Source organism: Hyperoodon ampullatus (genome assembly GCF_949752795.1).
Source record: "Hyperoodon ampullatus genome assembly, chromosome: 12".
In the NCBI taxonomy this organism is placed as follows: domain Eukaryota; kingdom Metazoa; phylum Chordata; class Mammalia; order Artiodactyla; family Ziphiidae; genus Hyperoodon; species Hyperoodon ampullatus.
Window position 1 is genome coordinate 46,122,507 of NC_136925.1, and position 23,393 is coordinate 46,145,899.

At 39.8% G+C, this 23,393-nt stretch overlaps 2 protein-coding genes across 2 annotated transcripts; one reads left to right on the forward strand and one right to left on the reverse strand.

The window, feature by feature from the left end:
• Nucleotides 1–569: 569 nt before the first annotated feature.
• TRAPPC3L (trafficking protein particle complex subunit 3L) lies at nt 570–6,024 on the reverse strand (the record flags this gene model as incomplete). Its single annotated transcript, XM_079716728.1, has 3 exons — nt 570–689; nt 3,763–3,948; nt 5,938–6,024. The coding sequence occupies 3 exons, from the start codon at nt 6,022–6,024 to the stop codon at nt 570–572; spliced, it is 393 nt and encodes a 130-aa protein (XP_079572854.1).
• A 155-nt stretch (nt 6,025–6,179) lies between these two features.
• Nucleotides 6,180–10,297, forward strand: CALHM5 (calcium homeostasis modulator family member 5; the record flags this gene model as incomplete). The annotated part of the gene is given in 4 exon segments (XM_079716729.1): nt 6,180–6,200; nt 6,204–6,719; nt 8,077–8,235; nt 10,169–10,297. Coding segments are annotated over 4 exon segments (825 nt in total).
• Between the last annotated feature and the right edge of the window lie 13,096 nt (nt 10,298–23,393).

The following is a 23,393-nucleotide window of genomic DNA, read 5'->3' on the forward strand; positions in this document are numbered from 1 at the left end:
GCCTTGATGTTTACAAGTCAAGAGTAGCTTCAAGAGGCCGAAGCTATAAGCCAAGCCTATATATGAGAAAAGTCATATGTACAACTTCTCAAAAATATGGAAAATTGTTACAAATGGTACTGCTCCTATAGAGAATGCAATATACAGTACCTGGAAACTGTCTTTATATAGTGACATTGATACTGTATAATTTCATCCATTTTTCCAGTAAGAAGGGATAAATACACCAACTGTGTAGGTCGTATACTTTTTTTCATTACCATAAGAAAATGAAAAAAACAGACTCTCTTAGGATGGATTATGTAATATGTAGAGTTCATGCTTACTATTTTACAAGGAGTTATTTGTATATGAAATCTTGCAGACTCGAGATTGAAAATGTGTGATTTACAAGCAAAAAAAAAAAAAAACAGCTTTAAATCTTAGTGCCCTGCATTTCAAATTTCTGGCTGATTTATAAGTCTTTTAAATCCCATGCTATTAAACAATTCAAAACTTCTATGGCTATATATGTTTAGCTAATATTAACTGCTCAACCAGCCAGCCTGTGGCATTTTGCATGCTATTCTTCATTTTTTCCGTCTGTATTTTTCCTCATCCAGCTTTTTCAGAAATATTATTCCTATTTCTGTCACACTGCCACCTTTTAGTCTGTCTTGCAAGAATGTAACATCAGCAGCCAAATGAACCTAGGAAAGACAAAAAGAAAAAAATATAAACAGGTCTGAGTCATTCAGGTTTAAAAAAAAACAACCTCTAATTTTTTCTGTCTTTATTTTCAGTTTGATTTACCCCATAAAGAGCTGACTTTCTTTACAAAATGATTAAAAAAAAAGAGCTTTTTCTGTGGATGAAGGGCCCTTTACTGGGTGTCCTCCATTGATGATCTGGCTGTGGTCAGCTCTCTGTTTGAGTCTGCAAAGAGAGGGGTGGTCCAGGACAGGCTCAACTTGGTCGATTCTGGGGCAAGCCCAGGATGTGGGCCCCTTTTTGCTCACAGTGCAGGTCTAAACTAAGGCTCCATCTCAGGAAGAACACAAATTCCCAACTCAAAGATAGCCTTGACTCAATGTGCCTTGCCAAGCAGAACTTCCAAGGATAAATGGCTTCTTAAAATGATTTTTCTCCAATTGACTTGCTATAAATCACTCTTGTCATTAGCTCAATAACATAATCACTTGTCCTAACAACATTTAGCAATTACTTATGGCTTTGAGAGCTGTGAAAAAACACCAACTAAATAAATTATAAGTAAAAATTAAAAATCGAAATTATAGACATGAATATTTGATACCCAGGCCTTCTTTTCCATGATAAAGCATTTCTCATTTCCCAGACACTGAAGCAAACCCTAGGGCCTGCTTCTCTATTCATTAAAATATACTCACATAAGAGCAGCATATTGCTGACCTACCCTCAATAAAGTACCTGTTCAGCTATTTTAAGTCATTGGGATAAATAAGATATAAGCAAAAGTACCTAGTAAAAAATATCTAGTAGTTAAATTATGACAAAGACAAAAAAGGTCTTATGGGGAAAAAATGAGAGTGAATTTAGCTTCCATATTTCAAAGTGCACTGTACATATGAACTACCATATGACCCAGCAATCCCACTACTGGGCATATACCCTGAGAAAACCATAATTCAAAAAGAGACATGTACCACAATGTTCATTGCAGCTCTATTTACAATAGCCAGGTCATGGAAGCAATCTAAGTGTCCACCGAAAGACGAATGGATAAAGAAGATGTGACACATATATAAAATGGAATATTACTCAGCCATAAAAAGAAACTAAATTCGAGTTATTTGTAGTGAGGTGATAGACCTAGAGTCTGTCATACAGAGTGAAGTAAGTCAGAAAGAGAAAAACAAATACAGTATGCTAACATATATATATGGAATCTAAAAAAAAAAAAAGGTTCCAAAGAACCTAGGGGCAGGAGAGGAATAAAGACGCAGACGTAGAGAATGGACTTGAGGACATGGGGAGGGGGGAGGGTAAGCTGGGACGAAGTGAGAGAGTGGTATGGACATATATACACTACCAAATGTAAAATAGATAGCTAGTGGGAAGCAGCCGCATAGCACAGAGAGATCAGCTCCATGCTTTGTGACCACCTAGAGGGGTGGGATAGGGAGAGTGGGAGGGAGATGCAACAGGGAGGGGATATGGGGATATATGTATATGTATAGCTGATTATACAGCAGCAACTAACACAACAATGTAAAGCAATTATACTCCAATAAAAATGTTAAAAAAATACCTAGTAAAAGCAAATAATAAGTGAAAAAGCCTGGGTCTAGTAGGCAGTTAATTAATATTTACTGAGTCTTACCTAACTCCCCTCTCTCACTAAGAATTCCCTGGCCAACCAGCCTGCATTTGTTAAACCATAGACTTTGGTGTATCAAATTATCTGCTCCTGTAGAGTGCAAAAACCGTGCTTTTGTGATGCTCACCATCCAACAGAAGGATGTACAGTGCACTTTGGAATATGGAAGCTAAATTCACTCTCATTTTCTCCCCATAAGATCTTTTTTGTCTTTGTCATAATTTAACTGAAAATCAGTTAAAATAACAAAAAGACTACATTGAAATTATTTGGATATTTGGGACCACATGAAGTCTGATACATATTTGTCATTCAGCACATATAATCAGCTGTTACCCATGAAAGCTAGAGACTTCTTTGTTCTATTTTGGACCTGATTTTTTTCCCCAATCTACATGTGAATCACACTGAACTAATTCAAATTCCTTGTCCCTTGAACAAAATATTATTTTTGTGCCTTTGGGCAAGGTCCTCCTTTTACCTGGAATATTATTTTCCTCTTACCCCAAGACCGTCACCTAACTGCTTTTTATCTTTCAGATGTCAGTTCAGAGTTTCCCTAGGAAAGTTTCCCTGCCCACCTCCCACCCCACTCCACCCCACCCCACCCCAGGTCCTCCCATGGCCCTAAGTCATTTGACTTCTCTACTGGACAGAAGATTCTTGAAGGGCAATAACTGTGTTCTGTTCATCTGTGTATGCTCCGTGCCTCTTAACAGATGCTGATCACTGTCTTAGTTAAATCAATGAATAATTCAGGTGTGGAAGCCAGCCTCCAAAATGGCCCACAATGGGGCTTCCCTGGTGGCACAGTGGTTGAGAGTCCGCCTGCCGATGCAGGGGACACGGGTTCATGCCCCGGTCCGGGAAGATCCCACATGCCGCGGAGCGGCTGGGCCCGTGAGCCATGGCCGCTGAGCCTGCGCGTCCGGAGCCTGTGCTCCGCAACGGGAGAGGCCACAACAGTGAGAGGCCCGCGTACCGCAAAAAAAAAAAAAAAAAAAAAAAAAGGCTCACAATGACCCCGCCTCCTATCATTCAAGTAGTCCTCTCCAACGTTGTCCCAGAGTTGACAGCACCTGTTGTGAATAGATCTACAAAGAGACCTATGTGACAAAGAATTTCATGAAGCCTCTAACCGACTGCGAGAAAGGCACTGAAGCCATCTGAGTGAGCTTGGAAGTAGATTCCCAGCCTTAGTCAAGCCTTCAGAGACTGCAGCCCTGACCAACCGCTTGATTGCATGTGCATTAAGCTGTGAAAGGCTTTGAATCACAGCCACCTAGCAAAGCTGCTACCAGATTTCTGATCCTCAGAAACTGTGTGAGATAATAAATATTTGTTGTTTTAAGAGGCTACGTTTGGGGGTAGTTACACAGCACTAGATAATGAATATACCTGGCAAAATAGAGTCTGTGCCTTACCATTTCCAGGGCCCCTCTGATAATCCCACAGAGTAAACTGCAGTAGCACAGAGAAGATCGCCCAGCAGTGAGCTCTTCCACAAACTCCACCAGAGGATTCTTGTCTAGAATCAGGGAAAATTCATTTCTGCTTGAATTGTTGCAGGTCACACTTGGTGTAATTCCCAAGTACATCTTGAAAGCAACCTAGTAAACAGGAAAAAATTTACAAAACTTGGTCTAGAACAAAGAACTGTTAGTAAGGCACCCAAATACCTTTTTCCAGGCACAATGGTTAAGCTCGTGGAGTTTGTAGTCAGAAAGCCTGGGTTCACACTCAGCTTTGAAATTTACTGACCCTCTGACTTGTGCAAGTCTTCAACCCTTTTATTTTCATGGAGTATCCTAAAGGACAAGTTTTCTGTGGAAACAATATGGTTTATGAAACTTAGAGTTAAGGCATCATTTTTGAAAAAATCTTTTTCAAAAGTGAATATCCTTTAGGAGGGTAAGAAATTAAAATATTACTAATCATCAGCATACTAGCATAATGTTTGTCACATGAGCCTAGTAAAGGATAAGATCCTGAATTAGAAGGGACCCAAGACACACCTGCCACAACAGGAAGGCGACAGAGCAGAGGGCAGAGGGTGCCATGGGAAGATTAAACCCAAGGGTGTGTTTTGGGAAGTGGAGGGAGCCGTAACACCAAGGATGACTAGTCTCTGAGAAGGAACAAGGGTTAGTGGTGGGAGGCACATAAGTGAGTCATAAAGCAGCTTCTCAAAAAGTTCTGCTGTTTTAAAAAGCTGAAAGAATTCTACAATGTAGAGATAGAGGAAGCCTTGGAGACTATTTCTGGCATACCTCCAGTTTCTCAGATGAGTAAACTGGGACTCAGAGAAGTAAAATGACATGGCTAAGGTTACATTGTAACTTAGTTCCATGGCTTCTAGTCCAAGGGACTTCCTTGTCACAAAATATACAGGCCTGGAATCTGAAGTTCATTAATGGAAATTTGTCAGCTTGACTTTGTTGTTGTTGTCTTTCAAGTGCCTGAATTAATTTAATTTTAAAATTAAAAGCAGTGTAGGACAGATATGGAGACAATTTCTTTAAATTATTTATAATTAGAAGTACTAAAAATTTCACCATTCATTCATTCATTCATTCAATAGTACTCATTGAGCACTGTCTGTCTAGCACAGTGCCTGGAACACTGTGGAGTGGAGTGTGGAGTTCGATAACTATTTGAAAAACGAATTATTGAGTAAACATCCATTCTGTGTTTGACATCATATTGATGCCCAGAATACAAAATGTAATAAGATGTAGTTCCTGTTTTATAAGAGCTCACAGTTAAAGAGGAGCTATAGATATTTAAAAAATAACTGCAATACTATGATAAGCTCTGCAAGTACAATGTTATATATTTGGTAGCAACCCTTGAAATATTCACAGAATAAGAAGCTTCTACCCTGTTTATGAATATTGAGTGAAAGTTTGCCAGGTGGACAAGGTCAGGTGTGTGTGTGTTGGGGGAGGGGGCGGATATTCCAGATAGAAGGAACATGTCAAGGGCATGAAATACCATGATGAGGTTCAGGGGAAGTTGGCATCTATCAATTTGTGGGTAACAGGGAGCCCCAAAGGTGTGAGTAAGCTAGGGAGGAACTGGTTTTCTGTTTTCGAGGGATCTCCTTTATGTCAGCATAGAGGATGGATTTAGGGTTGAGAATGGGGGTGGGCATGAGCTCAAAGGCAGAGATACCAATCAAGAGGTTACTATGAAAGTCTAGGAAAGAAATGATTAGGACCCTTCTCACTTTGTCTTTCATTCAAAACTCAAACTCTCCCTGAACTTTTCCGTATAAATTTCAAATAGCCCAACTCCTAACATTTGGTTTAAGTCACTAGTCAGTTAAAGAGGATGTAAAATGAATCTTCCAGATCTTAAGTCAAAGTGCAAAAGTCTTAAGCAACAGGAGAAAAATACCATCATGAAACTCTAGGCTAGGAGGCTTGATTCAATGGCTCCCAATCAATTGGCTGAAACCCTATTTCTGCTAATGTTGATTCCTCTGGTTGGAAAATTCCTAGACTATTATTATCTGTAGAGTCGCAATTTCTTTCTGATTCTCAATCCAAGCCACATGGAAATAACATAAAAATGGAGGCTGTTCACTTTGAATTTACTCTAATTCTCAGTGTTTTGGCTCTAGTTTCATGGCCTAATATCCACCAGTAGGAGGCATTATCTGAACACTGTTGGGAAATATTCATTCCTAGGGAATGACATTGTTTCCTTATGTGGCTGAATTCAGTCTGAGAAGGAGGACTGTTGCTTCTAACGGAGAAAGAGCTCCACCCTCGGCCACTGCCACAGCTGCTCTGCCAATAAATAAGAGCGAAGCGTTTTCCCTTTGTGTATCTCCAACATGGATGCTTTTCAGGGGATTTAAAAATTCATCCTCAACCAGAAAACTGTTACTGGCTACAGCTTTTTGGCTCTGCTGACTGTGGGAGGTGAGCGTCTCTTTTCACTCGTGGCTTTTAAGTGTCCCTGCAGCACTGAGAATGTTGTGTACGGATTGGTTTTCCTTTTTGCTCCTGCCTGGGTGTTACTGATCCTGGGATTCTTTCTGAACAGCAGGTCATGGAGACTCTTCACAGGCTGCTGTGTGAATCCCAGGAAAATCTTCCCCAGGGGCCACAGCTGCCGCTGCTTCTATGTCCCCGGTCAGATCACTCTGAGTTCATTGGTGGCTCCAGTGATGTGGCTTTCTGTGGCTTTGCTCAATGGGACATTTTATGAATGTGCCATGCGTGGGACCAAAAGTTCAAGACTCCTGGGGCTGATTTGCAAGGGCAAGCCCAAAGAGTGCTGGGACGAACTTCACAAAGTACCTCGCGGCAAAATCAGCATGACCCCTACGGACAACGAAGAACTGAAACTGTCCCTGCAAGCCCAGCCTCAGGTAAGAAAAGACAAACATGACTCTTTTCTTTTTTTCCCCAGAGTGAGCTTGAAGTGTTCTCTCTGTACTCTGTTGAGCCAGGGTTGAGTCTGAATCCTCCTAAAACATTTTGAAACTAAATGGAAATTGGAACACGGGGCAGCATTAAGACAATCTGAGGAAAAGCTTTTCAGTGGTTGCTTGGCTAGTAAAATTGCTGATTGGATTGTCTTTTCCATTTCTGAAAAGAAATCTCCTCTGAGTTATACATAAGTAAATACTTATGTACTTTAAGACAACCTCTCTGGGTTGATTTTGTAAATAATGCATGACACTAACTCATAATAGAGTGCTAATGGCAGAGTAATTAGAAGTTACTGCCTTCTATTAATTATTTTCAAACGGTTTCTCAGAAAAACGCACACATCGATTAAAATATTGCTGAACGAAATGAGATAACACTTTTCAAAGCCGCACATAATATAATTAGTGTAGAGATTCCCTTGCATGATTTCTGGCCACTGCTATCTCTATGTATAAATATTGTCAAGATGGAGAAGAACTTCCTGTATAAAATGGGTGTTGGCAGTCTCTAAATAGCCTTCAGTGAAACGGGACCATATTCTCCAGGGAGGTTTTGTCCTGTGCTCTGTGCTCTACAGCTAAAAAAAGTTCTTACATTATTTTAGAAGCTCAAGATTTGGGGCACTGTTTTATTTAACAACAGGAAATTGTAGCTTTACCTAATTGACACAAGGAAGTAGCTTGTCATCCTTCCAGGTACGTGAGCACAAATCCAGATGTGAGCCTGGCCCTGGCCTCAGGAAAAGACTGAATTCCTACTTGTGAGGAGAAGGAATGACGTTCCCCAAATCAAAACAAGTAATAAGAGTAGATAAATAGATCCACAGTTTGTCAGGAATGCTATTTGTTTAAGAATAAATGTGCTGGAAATAGTGTAATTTTACTTTCTTTCAGCCTAGACTCGCCTTTTCAACAACACATCAAGGCAAAAGCTTTTTCTAAAATCATGCTTTCCAAAACTGGTTGGCAATACAGTCATACTCTCTTCATAAACTGCTAAGCCTAAAAATGCTCCCCAAACAAAATCTTTTGTTTCATGCATAAAGCGCATCTTAGATAAAAACATGCCAGGCTCCCAAATGTCTTCCTTCATTGGTTGAAGGAAGGTATTAATTACAAGTGTTCTGATACAATGAGTGACGTATGATTTGTGTCCTCGGGCACCAGGCTCCATTCAGGTAGATCCAAACACTTGCCACTGTGTGAACTTTTCTTCTCTAAACAGAGGCATAAGGAAATCACGGACATCCTCCCAATAGCTTAGCCTGGGCATGCTGACCTGTTTACTTTTCAGAGGAATGAGACGGGCCTGGGGCTGATCCCTAGGAGAAGAGGCATAAGAGATGTGGACAAAGGGAGCTGTGTCACCGCAGGTGCTGACTACAGTACTTCCCACAGGAAGGAGCGACAAAGAGTCCAGACCAACAGCTGGGTGTGCAGCTGGGGGCAAAAGGTGCCGCGTCTGTGGGTGGAGCAGAGAAATGGAATCCAGCTGGGTGGCTTGCTATTCCTCAGGAAGGTAGGGTAGAGCAGTGGCAAGATCTCTGTCTTGGAGTTTGCTCTCCGTGGGTTTGAATACTGATTCCACCACTTACCAGCTATGTGGCCCAGAGCTACTGGTTTGACCCCTCAGGGTCCCAGTTTCCTCAGAGTTTCCTCCTACCTTGGAGGGGTGCTGGAAGGTATAGTGGATGCTGGACGTAAATGGCTCTAAAGCTGCTGGCCCGGAGTAAGTGTTCTAAACTGACGAGAAAAACGCCAGGGTTTCAGGGAGAAGACTCGTGCAGAATGGGACACTCTTGAGGGCTGGGGCGGGAGCATCCACCATGTCTAGGTAGACCCTGGGTACCATGAATTAGGGAAGAACAGAGGGCTCAGTGCTCAGTGCTCAGCACTCAGGTGAGAGCGAGTCGAAGGTAAGGTCATGCAATGGGGGGAGGGGGAGTCTGAAGCTGATCAAACAGATGATGACACAGCAGAATTGGTTCAGATACTGAGGTGAGATGGCCTACTGGCCTACAGGAGAAGCTGTGTGGAAAAAGAAAGGTAGAGGTTAAAGAAAAGAGGAAGATCCGAGGGAGCCAAGCACAAGTGACTAAAGTAAATGTGAGGACTTCCACACGATGGGAGCTGTGCTTCATTTGTGACTTGTGAGTGAGTGAGTGTGGTACTCTTAGCAGACTTCTGTACAGCGGGATCTGCAGTGTAGTTGGTGGAAATCCTCACTCAGTAAATCTATCCTACTGCCTTTCAAGGATGCGTGAAATTCTATCATTTGAAATTCATTTCCTTGGAATCTGAAGACACCGGTTCTCAAAATAACACATTAAAAGAATATGATGCCTAAAATTCAGAGCTTTTCACATGTTTCCACTATGCACTGAAAGTAGACCCCTACGGTCAGGGCTGTATTATGATTTTTGTGGGCTCTAGGTACTTTTGCCTTCATGAAACCATTTCTACATTAAAAAATACACATGTACACATACACACAAGCACACATATACGTATATATATATTTATGACTATTGATACAGAATATTAATATTACATGTTAAAACTTTTTTTCAACCTTGAAGTTCATTTATTTCCTGTGACTTTATAAGAAAGTAAAAACACTTTTGTGGGCACTTACAGAATGCAAATTTTGCATTCTATTATGTAATATATCCACATTAGTTTAACTATACAGATATATTAATTCCTTCTAAATCTCTGAGTGGGATTGATATTTAAGGGAGAGGCACCATGTTCTATGCTGTGGCTCACATCTTATACCACAGAGAGTCCTTGCCTCCTAGTTGGAGAATCCTGGGGATGAACTCCTTATTACCATGGAACATTATCCCAGATTGGGGAAAGGATCCTATAGGTATAAGACGTGAAACAACATATCCTTGGGAACTTGGAGGTACAGAGTCAGGCTGTGTATGTGTGTGTGTGTGTGTGTGTGTGTAGGTGGGAGAGTGGGAGGTGGGGGCTGTGATGTTGCAATATTTGAAATATTGTTTGGGTTTTAAACATGGTATGTGATAAATGTTTAACAACTGGCTCTCAAAAAAAACCCAAAACCCTAATTTGAAGTGTTTGCCAATTTCTATGATGTAATTTCAAGTTACCAAGGTGATGTCACTGAAAGCAGAGTTAGGAAGAGATGCTAACTATGGGCTCTATGAGCCGGAACTTTCTAAGAAGTTTTTATAGCTAGTATTTTTTTTTTTTTGCATTTACTTTGATTCTAGCTAGACCATCTCCCGTGCAACTTTGATGCATCTGAGTTTCACTGTAATAAAACCTAACCATGGGAAATTAAACTTAGCTCAGTGGCTCCAATTGAGAGATGGAGTCTCTTTCTCTTCTTGATTCTGACCTTAATGAACCAATAGAATGTAGCAGAAGTGAATCCAGATTGCCAAATTGTTGCAGCTTATGCCTTGGTCTCTGGCAATGCTCAGCCTGGTAAAAGCCAGCCACCATGTAAGAATTCCAATTACCCTGAGAGCGCCAAGCTCTGAAAAAGCCAAGTTAGACAAATGGAGAGAAAGAGAGAGAGATTAAAAAGAGTTAGTTGGCTAACTCCAGCTTTTTGAGTCATTCTATTGATAGGTTAGGTAAAGTACCAGGCATCTGAGTGAAGAAGTCATTTTGGACATTCCAGCCTCAGCAGACAAGACATGGAGAAGAACCAGGGGACCCAACCGACAGCCAGAAAAAAGGTCCCAGGTCTATGGTCTGAGTGAAGTCATTCCAGCCATCAGACTTTCGAGCCATACCATCTGAGGCTGCAGACATTACAAAGGGGTCCCCACTATGTCCTGTCCAAATCCCTGATCCAGAAAATCATGAGCTTAAAAAAATATTTGTTGTTTTAAGCCATCAGATTTGGGGGCACTATGAAGTAAGATAGCCTGAACACTAATATGTGAAAATCAGAATTTATTAAAGGAGAGAAATTAGAGGCAAATTGAATTTATGCATAGATTTATACAAAAATTCTCCCTATGCATAGGTGTTTCCTTAATAATTTTTTCCTCTTGATTTCAGGAAGCAGTATATCCTCTATGGAATGATTTGATAGATGTTGAATAGGTACCTCTCCAAACTAGCTCCACCAAAGCCTGAAATTCATTTTTAATGATTTTTGGTTAAATTTGGTTTGAGAGGAACACACTGATGTGAGTTAATTCAGTTTAAAATAAATAACTGAGAGGAGAAACATACTATTATCATTAATACCTAGAAGAAAATGGCAGTAGAAGGTACAGGATAGGTTGGACTTGAGTAAGCTAGAAACAGATTGGTCTTCTAGTCTTGCTCCTCAAAGTGTTGCCTCAAACCACAGCATCAGTAAATGAGGGAGCTGTTAGAAATGCAGAATCAGACCCCATCCTAGACCTGTTGAATCAAGCCTGCTGTTAAACGAGATCTTAGGTGATTCCTATGCAACTTAAATTTTAGAAGTGCTGGAGTGGTGGTTCTCAAACTTTAACGCATGCCAAAATCATCTGGAGGGCTTGTTAAAATGTAGACTGCTGAGCCCAAGTGTCTGATTTGGTAGGTTTGGGATGAGAATTTGCGTTTCTAGCAAGTTCTCAGGTGCGGCTGCTGCTGGTCTAGGGATCACATCTTGAGAACAACTGCTCTAAAGCAGGGGTCCCCAACTACCGGTCCGTGGCTTGTTAGGAACCAGCATAGCAGGAGGTGAGCAGCGGGCAAGCGAGCGAATCTTCACCTGCCACTCCCCATCGCTCCCCATCACTCACATCACCGCCTGAAACATCCCCCTCAAACCCCAGTCTGTGGAAAAATTATCTTCCACAAAACCGGTCCCTGGTGCCGAAAAGGTTGGGGACAACTGCTCTAAAGCACAAAGCAGGCCACGCCAGGGAAGGAAGCCTAGAAGAAATGCAGAATCTTGGGCCCCACCCCAGACCTACTGAATTAGACTTTATGCTGTTATCAACCTGAGAACATGGGGTAACTTTCCATGTATTTTCTATTTATTCAAGGTAACCTTTCATCCCTTAACAATATTTTAAAGTTTTCCTCACATAAGTTTTGCAAGCTCTGTGCATTTGTAGGTAACTTCTTTGCTGCTAGTCTAAAGGTTTCTTTTTCCCGTGATATTTTCTAAGTGATGGTTATCTGAGTACATGAAAAAGCTATTACTTTATGCATATTAGTTTTATACCACTGTACCTTACTGATTTTTAAATTATCTTATTCTTTGTAGAGCTTTTCAGAATTAGAAAATAAATATTTTGCAACCCCTAATGACATAATGGATCTGGACAACAAATAATGAATTCTGAACTACTAGGTGAAGGCGGGATGGGTGAGGAGCATGCAACTTGAAGCCACTCCTCTGTCTTAGCATCCCTAAAAACGGGACAACCACACATTATGTGACTCCTTATGTTATGCAGTGCAAGAGTAAGTACACAGTACAATTTGTGAAATATTGTTTCCTAAAATAACTAAATCTGACTCTAATCAAGATCTTACTCGTAGTTTATAGGAAATGTAGGCAAGAGAAAACAAGTTAATTAACACCATGAGGAAGCAACCAAGTAAATATAGAATATAGGACATGCTATTGGACGTATGACTCAGCTTTCTGTAGACCAATGGCATTAAAAAAAGGAGAATAAAAGACTTAAGAGACGTAATGACCAGAGACAACATGTGGGCCTCATTTGTATCCTGTTTCAAACAACCACTGACACAGGATATCTTTGAGATATTTAGGGAAATATGAATGGGTATTAAATGGGTATTAGATAATTTCAAGGAATTGTTCATTTTGATGTGTATGATAATAGCACATTGCTTTATGTTTTACCAGTTTGAGGTGCACATTGAAATATTTATATGTGAATTACCAGAATGTCTAGAGTTTTCATTAAAATATTTCAGCACAAAAAAGGGGGAGCTGATAGTTGAAACAAGATGGGCAAAATACTGATACTTATTGAAGCTGGATAGTTGGTACTTGGGACTTACTACATACTCTCTTTATATTTGTGTAGGTTTGAAATTTTTCATAATAATTATATAATGAAATAAACTATGTGCTCACCTCAGTTCTTTTTGCTGAAGTTTTGTCAATCAACTCCTGCTTGCCTGGAGTTTACCCTCCAGTATTATTCTCAGAAAAAGTTCTCAGGAATCCTATTCCCTGAATTTTTACATATTCAAGTTATTGACCTATTCTATACTTGAAGGACAGTTTAGCTGGTTCACACTTTCTCTACTTGAGTATATTTTAAGTGTTATTCCGCTGTCTTTTGTCACTGAATTCTGTTAAGGAAACATCTGATGCCATCCTAATTTATTACTAACATGATGTTTTTAACCTATATTCTCACAAAATTCTTTCTTCATCTTTAAAGTCCAAAAACAGTACCAAATATGCTTTCAGATAGGTCTTTTGGATCAATTTTCCCTGCTATAAGTTATACTCTTTCATTATGGAGAAATATTTTCTCTTGTTTCAAGAAAATGGAGTTTGTGTGTTTCCCATTATTCTCCTTGTTGTTCTATATGATTTTTAAGAAACCTTATGGTTTTAGATTCAGAATTAAGCCACTGCTATGTTCCTATTGGAATCTCATTAATTTAATAATAATTTTAAAAAGCTAAGTTATCTTGTGGTCTTGATTCTTGTTTAACCCATTCCTACCCTCTCCTTCTCCTTTGCCCATTCATGCAACCAGAATAAAGTCAATACTTGCAGCCCCTCACCTATGAGCTGAATAGCAAGGAGCAGTGGATCTGTACATGTACCTTTTATATGGCAGCTGCAAGGATGAAGACTTTTCTCATTTGTGTGGTTGCTGCCTTGATTGTTGTCATGTATTCAACCAATCCCATCATTGCCCAAAGTTCCCAGGGGAACCTAGATTGCCCTGAGGAGCTAACACAAGGAAGGATCTGGCTCCAGTTCTAATCATTTATAGGAGTGGCTTCTGACTAAACCTAAATGAAGCCCCAAATGTGTACTGGGACATAATGAGACTTTAGGAGAGGTAGAAGTGCAAGCTGAGCTACTGAGGCTGGACTTGAGCATGGAGCGTAAACCCAGAAGGACGCCTGGGATCACTTGTAGGCAAGGCAAGTGTCAGTGGCTTTGTACTTATACCTATTGGAGTAGGGTTTTGGTCAAGAGCATTAGGTTAGTTTAATCCCTTTTGGAGATTGGAAGATTCTTTTTTTTTTTAACTTAAAAAAATTATATTTATTTATTTATTTTTGGCTGCATTGGGTCTTCGTTGCTGCGTGCGGGCCGTCTCTAGTTGCAGTGAGCAGGGGGCTACCCTTCATTGCGGTGCATGGGCTTCTCATTGTGGTTGCTTCTCTTGTTGTGAGTCTAGGCACATGGGCTTCAGTAGTTGTGGCTCACGGGCTCAGTAGTTGTGGCTCGCGGGGTCTAGAGCGCAGGCTCAGTAGTTGTGGCTCATGGGCTTAGTTGCTCCACGACATGTGGGATCTTCCTGGACCAGGGCTCAAACCCGTGTCCCCTGCATTGGCAGGTGGATTCTTAACCACTGCGCCACCAGGGAGCTCAGAAGATTCTTATTACAAACATAAAATGTCATATTTGAGTCTGGAAGAAAACTGCTTTTAGGTTGCTTCAAATAATATTTTCTTTTTTTTTTTTTTTTTTTTTTTTTTTTTTTTTTGCGGTACGCGGGCCTCTCACTGTTGTGGCCTCTCCCGTTGCGGAGCGCAGGCTCAGCGGCCATGGCTCACGGACCCAGCCGCTCCGCGGCATGTGGGATCTTTCCGGACCGGGGCACGAACCCATGTCCCCTGCGTCGGCAGGCGGACTCTCAACCACTGCACCACCAGGGAAGCCCTAAATAATATTTTCAAAGTTCAGTAGTTTGTTAAAATTGGGTTATGCAGAAAGAATACTTGCCCAGCTGTAAGAGAGATCATATTCTAAATTTTGCTATTCCACCGAAAAGGAAAGGCAGAATTAAAATTTATTAACAAACTATTATGTGCTGGATACTTTACATAAGATTTATATTTAAAATTTCACAAGGTTAAATTTCAAAAAGGTTACGTTTAAGCCGCAGGTAAAAGATAGAGCTTAAATTTGGACATGAATTAGTCTGATTCCTAACCCCCATCACATAAATGCTGCCTCATGTTGGTATATTCTCAAGTGTTTATTTAATCTTTTGAAGCAAGTTTTTTCACTTGTAATATTAGAGTGTTGGATTAATACATCAGAATTTCTTTCAACTCTGTCGTCCTAAATCTTAAGGCCAGTAGCACATGAATTCCCAGTCAGTTGGCTTCTTGATGTACTCCTGGGAATTGGTGCCTATCTCCAAGTTTCTTGGCCTCTGTCTGGGTCCCTGGCCTCTTTCCCTTTCAGCACAGCTTTTCCACCTTGGGTTTCTAGATATTTAAGACAGTTATGCTCTAACTATGCTTCTAGTTCTCTATATTGATGAGGTCAACTTCCCATTTTATTTCCTTAGGTAAAAATGACAATTGATAAAGAAGAAATTTTCAGCAAGGGAAAGTTGATAAAAGATTTAGAATAGTCCCCAAACTTTAACTTTTATACCTTTTAGAGCACATCTTTCTGTCTGTCTGTGTGAACAGCTCTCTCTTCACACTTTCAAATTTCCTGACCCTACAGCTACACCAATGCCAGAGAAAAATCTTTAAACGTTTTAAATTGTAATGAAAAGTGAGATTAAATTGGGAAAAATGAATTAATCAACTCACCTAATCACATTCTCTATATCATTTCAAGGAATAGGATAAAGTAAGTAAAATTATCAACTCAGGTGAATATTGAATAATTTTGCTTTAGAAAATACCTCAGAGGGCCTCCCTGGTGGTGCAGCGGTTGGGAGTCTGCCTGCCGATGCAGGGGACGCGGGTTCGTGCCCCGGTCTGCGAGGATCCCACACGCCGCGGAGCGGCTGGGCCCGTGAGCCATGGTTGCTGGGCCTGCGCGTCCGGAGCCTGTGCTCCGCAACGGGAGACGCCACAGCAGTGAGAGGCCTGCGTACAGCAAAAAAAAAAAAAAAAGAAAATACCTCAGAATATATGCATCCTTCGGCAGAATACATAACCTATAAAATGATTACTAGTTGCATTGTAACAACGTTTTATTCTTAGATTTTAACATAAAAGGATGTGCTTCTGCAATAATAATAATTGCTGATGATATCCACAGATCAAGATGACTCTCCCAGGAGTTTTGTTGGTATTTGTGCCATGAGAGGAAACACGAGGGATAGTGCTTTTAAAACGCTTGCTTCCTTAAACAGTTGGCTAACTATGAGTGAGTTTCACTGACCCTATATAGGAAGTAAAGTGGTTAAAGAAATATGCAGACAAATATAGAGTTACAGACTAGTGTTTGATCAATATCCATCTTCTTTGGAGTGAAGGTCCTGGGAGATAAAACTTCTCTCCCTACCTCCTCTGCGAGAGATAAGCTAGTTATCCCAACCACTGGTGGGCTTTGTTTTAATCGAGACTATCCTTGATTACATCTCTCTGATGTTTTCCACTTTTTTTCCAATGACATTTTATTTTATTTGAAACACTTAAAGGAAACAAAATGAGTGGTAACTCTGGAAGAATTTGGACTGAGGGACGGGAGGGGTAGCAGTCATCACAAGCCACCTTGCCTCTGCAGTGATCACCCTAGAGCACCAAGGAACGCAGTTTGAAAACCCCTGCTCTAGGGCACTGGATGCCCATTAAGATCACCTGGGGAGCATTAAAAAAGTTCTGATGCCGGAGTCTTACTCCCAGAGAGTGTGAGTTAATTGGTCAAAATTAGGGCCTGGGCATCAGGATTTTGGGGGAAAAGTTCCAGGAGATTCTTTGGGGGAGTCAGGATTGATAACCATTATGCTGGAGCCTCACTGAGAGGTCAGGGCAAGTCTGGACAAAATCTTACTTCTGACACAAACTAAGAGTCACACCAAGCAGGGCTGACCAAGAGCGTGGCTGGCCTTCCATGTGTCTCTGAGTGTGGCTGGCCTTCCCCATGTGCTTCTGAATCTTTAGGCTCAGATGAAGGTTGCTTGAGCCTAGTTTCCCAGAGTATTTCCTCAACTGTTTTCATCTCTCAGTAAGGAATTTCATTGTAAATAGTTACATTAATGAAACGTTCCCCATGCGGTTGCTATTTTCAATCCACACATGTAGGTTTGTTTCATAAGTCCGTCTCTCATGAGTTTCTTCCAAATAAGTTAAGCAATAGGAATAAAAACAAGAGGCTCCAATGGAAACTTAGGACAGCCTAGATTTTCATGGGCTGAGATATCTGGAAGATTGAAAACTTCCTTCTGGAACATCTTTGGTAATAGTGCTAAGGAGACAAGATGCCTAGAGAAAGCCAGTTTGCTTGTTAAGACTGGATCATGAACAGGAGTAGAAGATGGACGTTCATAAGTAAGGGGAGATAACTTGCAGAATTTACTGAGAATTGAGCCTTAAGAGATACTTTTCTGTGACTAAAAGAAAAATAATGTTATACAAACGTAGTCACAATAAAAGTTTAAGCGTAATTTTCCTGCAGATGCCTTGCCTTCATATTGGGAATCTGCCTTAAGTAATTGATGTAGTCTTCTGGATTAGACCTAATCAGTCTGCAGAATCCACAGATCTTGTGGTTATGCACACAAGCTTGTCCACAAATGAAAACTTCCTACGCTTTTCTTCTTTCTCCCCTCCCAGAGGTACAAAGGGGAACAGAGCAAGTGCGTGGGTGTTTATATAAGGCAGTTCTTGCTTACTCAGAGGGGAAAATTAAGCCTAAATGGTTATGTTTGTTTAAACAAGTTTCTTATTTTTAATAATTCCTCCGCCATATTTCTGGACCAAATGGTAAGAATTTTCAAAATATTTTGTGTGTTCCTTTTGCTGTTAATATTCACCATTTTTAAATACTGAGAATTTTATGACTATAAAGGGTTTTTCTTTCCTTTTAATTTTTTCCACTCCCGTCTTCCTTGCTCAAAAATGTTACTAAGAAGGAAAATGGCCTTTGCTCAAAAATGTTACTAAGAAGGAAAATGGCCTGACATTCAGCTAACTGTGAGGCCATCCTTCTCTGGAAGGCTGTGTGGTGCCGTGCTGTGACTTCTATGGAATTCAATCCCTGTTTACCAAGGGCTCTCACTTATTTTAATATCATATGTTGGAAAAAGTAAAGTAATTCAATAGACCTCTACCACTAAATTGTGAGTTAGCCTTTGAAAAATAGTAAGTAATAGCAAAGAAAGATGTTCTATTTAGGCTTAATCTGATTAGCTTCCATTGCTTGGTGGAGGGATGAAAGGAAGCAATAATCCTAGGAAGGGGGTTGGGAATTAGGCACACAAGGCGCCTTAACCCTGGGACCCACCTCTGCCTGCGCTGTGCTAAGAACTGCCCTCTGACCTGGTCTCCAGTCCACCCTGTTGGTTGTGAATCTGACCCTCCAGGGCTGCCCGGAGTCTTCTGATGAGTGACCGAGTCTGTCACTTGGCTTCTTCCCACCCTTCAGCTCCCTGCATGAGTCACAGGTAAGGAATGCCTGGCTCCCAAATGCAACGTAGACTCTGAGGACCTCCGTTTCCCACTTCAGTCTTTTGGGTGGGGTTAGGGGCCCATACCATCATGGCTAAGTACTCAATCTTCTATTTACAAATGATTCTAGTATAAAACAGTGGCAAGATACCTAAATATTTTAGGATTGGGGAATCTCTGTGACAGTCACAATGCTTGGCTGTCTGACGGAGGTGAAATTAGTGGTAGCCACCCTGCCCCTTCTATCCCTCCCCACCCTGCACTGTTGGGATTCCTGGCAGGTTATCTTTGAGTTGCCTGACGTGGATAGATTTGAGCTGAGTGGAAGTTGGCCTCCAGTAGTATGTGTGTGGGGAGCACATGTTCCAGAAGAAGGAAGGCTGAGCCAGGACGTGTTATCATCTGGTGATGCTGACCACTAGGCAGAGGCAATGACACGCTCCCAGCCCTGATGCGGTAAAAGCAAAATACATCACGGCAAAATACAGTCCTCCGCATCAGTGAGAGATTTCCACAAAGGGCAAGCATTGCCTAGCAATAAAAATGTTCCAAGTCTCCCTCTATTTTATGCCATTCAGGCTGCATTTCTTCGTCTATCCCTTTAAGTAAGTTGTGTGTAAAAGGAAGGGGTATGTGTCTGTCTATGTGTGTCTACGTGATGGGTGGGAGGGTGGTGTGGGAATGGAGGCAACTTTAAAATTGAGATTTAAATTTTCATCCTGGTAAAAGAAAAAAAAAAACGTTCAAAGCACAGAAAAAAAGCCTTTCTGTTTTGTGCACAGAATTATGATGTCAACATAATCCTGTGTGTTGTGCCTGGTACTGGGTGCATTCCATTTAGGCTTATACTCAGAATTGTGAAATATGGTAATTTTCAGGGAAAGTACTTCTTTTAAAAATGTACATTGTTTAGAAAATGAAAGGAGCCAAATATCGGGGGGTGGAAAAGGAGAGAAAGTAAAATACAGAACATAAGGAACAAAACTATTTGTTTTGTTTTTAAGAGAAAAAAATATCCTAAGATATGCTGATGTCTCTGACTCGAATGGCCTGGTTCAAGTTCACTTCACCTGGGCAGTTTTTCTATTCACATAAAAAAATCAGGTCATCTCTGGTAACATTCTCTGAAAAAACAGACTGCCAAGAGAAAGGACTGCAAGGGATTTAGAAAAAGAGAAACAAAAATAAAAGCCCCATAGGATTAGAGAACCAGAACTTTTATGATTGGTCCCTTTATAAGAAATTCAAAAGAAAAACCTAATACTATCTACTGTAGTACAAAATCATTTTTCTTAGAACTTGGTTGTCTCCCTTCCACCAAAGCATCCCTCTGAGTTTACTGTTCTAAGAAATGTCTGCCCCACTCTTACTAATGGTCTAAAATATTTACTTTCAACTAACAATGTAGTTTCACTTGGACTGCCTCATGGGGGAAGTATTTTTTTTTTTTTTTTTTTTGGCGAAAGGTTTGCTTACTTGATTATTATCTCCAAAATGCATAACAATGACAATTCCCTACTTCAATACCTTATAGTTAGCATGCTAAATGGAGCCTGCTACACTATTCTATACAGGACTTCTAGCTTCTGGAACAAAGGAAAACAAACAACAGCATCAGTAAGATGAATAAAGTGAGCAGAGCATTCATAGGTAAAGTAAGACTCATAAATTATTGCTACTAATTTCCTAGATAGGAAGAACAAGTTCTTTGCCAATTACTTTTCCCCATTTGGGGAAAACTCAGGATGTTTTTCATAACCAAATGCCCTTCCTGAGGGGTTCCCTATGATGGCCGTGCTTTGTGTCTCATTACCCTATTGTTTTGGCCATAGATAATGGACAAGGCTGGGCATTTGAGAACCCGGACTGTCAGTCCATAGTTTGGCTATAGGCCTGGAAGTGGCTTAGCATGAAAACTCTACCCAGCAGAGGGCTAGTGATTGGCTGCACAGGCTAGAGACTCTTTCTGGGACTTTGAATGTGAGACACACAGAGAGAGTCACAGTTTGGATGATTGGGCAGAAGACAAAAAATGCCTGGGGAAAAAGAGAGTAAGCAGAAACCAAGAGGGAGCAGAATCACTGAGATGGAGAGAAGATATAGAAGAATAGAATGATATTAATATGTAGCTGCAAGAGCATAATAACCAGAGAGTAGTTGAGTCACCAAAATGGCAGAAGACTGAAGTAGGGAACCATAAATGCCCGCTACTGAGACGACAAGACAGACTGAATTTCTGTTCTTCCATGAGGCTTAGCTGTCTTGTCCCAGAATATCCTCACAATAAACCCCTATGACCTGACAACCCAAATGCCAGCAACATAAAGAAGCCTACCTAACACAATTTGGCTCCATGATGAGTTTTAGGATACATTTCAAATATTTTCCACAATAAATGGGAATGATTTATTTAAATGATCATTTTTGTCTCTAGCATCTCCTGATAATAAAACTGACCATAAGTATGTTTGGAAAGCATGAGATATATTTTTGTGTAACTAAAGAGATGTTTTTAGATCTTAGACCAGAGAAAGGTACAATTGTATTTTCTATTTGCCCTTATAATAAACTGGAAGAGATATGAGCCCATTAAGTAAGTTAAGTGAAATATAATATCTAGCAATTTGATTACCTCTTTAAAAATTGCCATTTGTAATCACAATTGACATCAATGTAGCAAGAATGAATCTTGTCCCGAAACTTTCTACACTCATATAAATCATGGAAAAAATAAAGGTTTCTATAAAATTATCAAGATGAGTTTACTGTCTATTATTTAATGATAGTTATTTTCCTATCCAGGATCCTATTGTAATTCAAATCTTGTTATTGCTGTTTTGTTATTGTGAGCAACCAGACATTTTTGGAGCATTGAATTCTCACCGTAGTAAATATTGCTTGAAATAAGGGGGCTTTTGCCCTTGGTAGTGAGAGTTAGGGTAAGGGGGAAGGGATAGGAAAGAGTCTTTAATTTGGAGATGAGTGTTGCCCACTGCCCTCTTCTGGACAGAATAGGAGGAGCAACAGTGTGTAGATGTGTGAAAAAAAAAATCTTCAAATATTTTGTAAATTCATTTCTATATTTAATGAATGTCTACAATGTGCTGGTTTGCCATGGCATGGTGGGCCAAACCCCAAGAATGTCTGAAATTTCCCTTCCTTTAGAAAAGCTTACAGACGTGATGGGGAAATGAAATTTCCCAGAAATGAACTATAACTTCACTTGATAATCTAAGAAAGTATCAAGTCAAATTTTATGTCTATTAACATAACTTGAGAAAACTTCATATTATTTTCATTCTCTGTAAAACATTTTTGCCCTAGTTGGATGGAGAATAGGAATATATACAAAAGAAGCTGGCCAACAGCAAGTTCTTAGAAGATCAACAGGCACAAAATACAGTAAAACTGTGTGTCACATACTGATTAAAACATTAAACTAAAAGGCAGATTTATACTGCTCTATTTTCATAATAAAGATGCTCTCAGTAAAGTTGATCATGAATTTCCTTACCTTTCCAAGATTTCAACTTATACTATTCAAAGGAAAAGATCTCATTTTTGCTTTCCAGAATTTCTAACAAGCACAATATACGGAGTTCCAATTTTTGAACCTAAGGATCAGAATTTCAAGTTTTATAAGTCTGTTTCTATTTTTTATATAGTTTATATCATATTTTTCTCTATTTAAAAATTTCATCTTACTGTGACAACACCAATGATGTGATGTTTTTACTGAAAAATCATAAATTCCCTCTATACCCCTCAGAACAACCATCATAATGACATTGACTTGACAGTAAAAAGCTTTCCCAGCTTTGATGAACAGAGTTTGCACCAGGCCAAGTATCTGTAAACACTATCAGTAACTAGAAGGCCCGGATGCCCTAAGGGAAGCTTTGGAAGCTACAATCAACACACTCAGCTATTTATGATCTAGTTCTGTGTCCAGAGTTTAGCTAGGGAAAGCAATACCTGAAAATCAGGAGAACTACAGCTGGAAGAGGTCTCACCTGACAGATACGGAAAACGAGGTTTGGACAGGCTAAATGACTTGCTCAGGGTCACACAGTGGGAATGTGGCTGAGCAGGATATGTCTTCATATTTAATCGCCATTACATTGGACTTGGTTAGACTACCGCTCTGACTCTGATGAGGATCAGAGCTCTTCATGTTTAACTCGTAATGGCAACATCATAATATTTCTTGTCAAACCTATCCTTTACGATTATCTTGATTTAAATGATCAAGTTTATCTCTGATTAGCTTCTCCTAATAATAAAACTTTTATCATAAATGTGTTTGGAAACCATGAAATATATTTTTGTGTAACTAAGGAGCTTACTTTTAGACCTTAGACCAGAGAGAAGTACAACTTTATTTTCGGCTTGCTCTTATAATAAACACAGTGATTTATGCCTGTTAAGTTAAACCGTCTGATATTTCATTACTACAACTAAAATCAACTATGGTAACTCTACTGCAAGTTCCACATTTTCATTTTTCTCAGAATGATGATCATCATAAGAGAAAATCTTCAAAGCTATATTTTATATTTTATTTTTTTATTGAAGTATAGTTGATTTACAATGTTGTGTTAGTTTCCAGTGTACAGCAAAGTGATTCAGTTGTATATATGTGTGTATATATATATATATATATATTCTATTCAAAGGTATATTTTAAGGAAACAATTAATTTTTGGAAAAAGCACTAGAATAAAGTCAGAAGAATTAAATTCTAAGCTGGCTTTTTTTCTCTGAAAACTATAAATTTTTAAAATTGAAGTATAGTTGACTTACAATACTGTATTTGTTTTAGGTGTATAACACAGTGATTTGATATTTTTATAGATTACACACCATACAAAGTTATTAAAAATATTGTCTATATTCCTTGTGCTGTACATTACGTCCCTGTTACTTGTTTATTTTATAGCTGGTAGTTTGTACCTCTTAATCCCTTTCAACCATTTCACCCCTTCTCCCATCCCTGCTCTGGCAACCACTAGTTTGTTCTCTGTATCCGTGAGTCTGTTTCTGTTTTGTTATGTC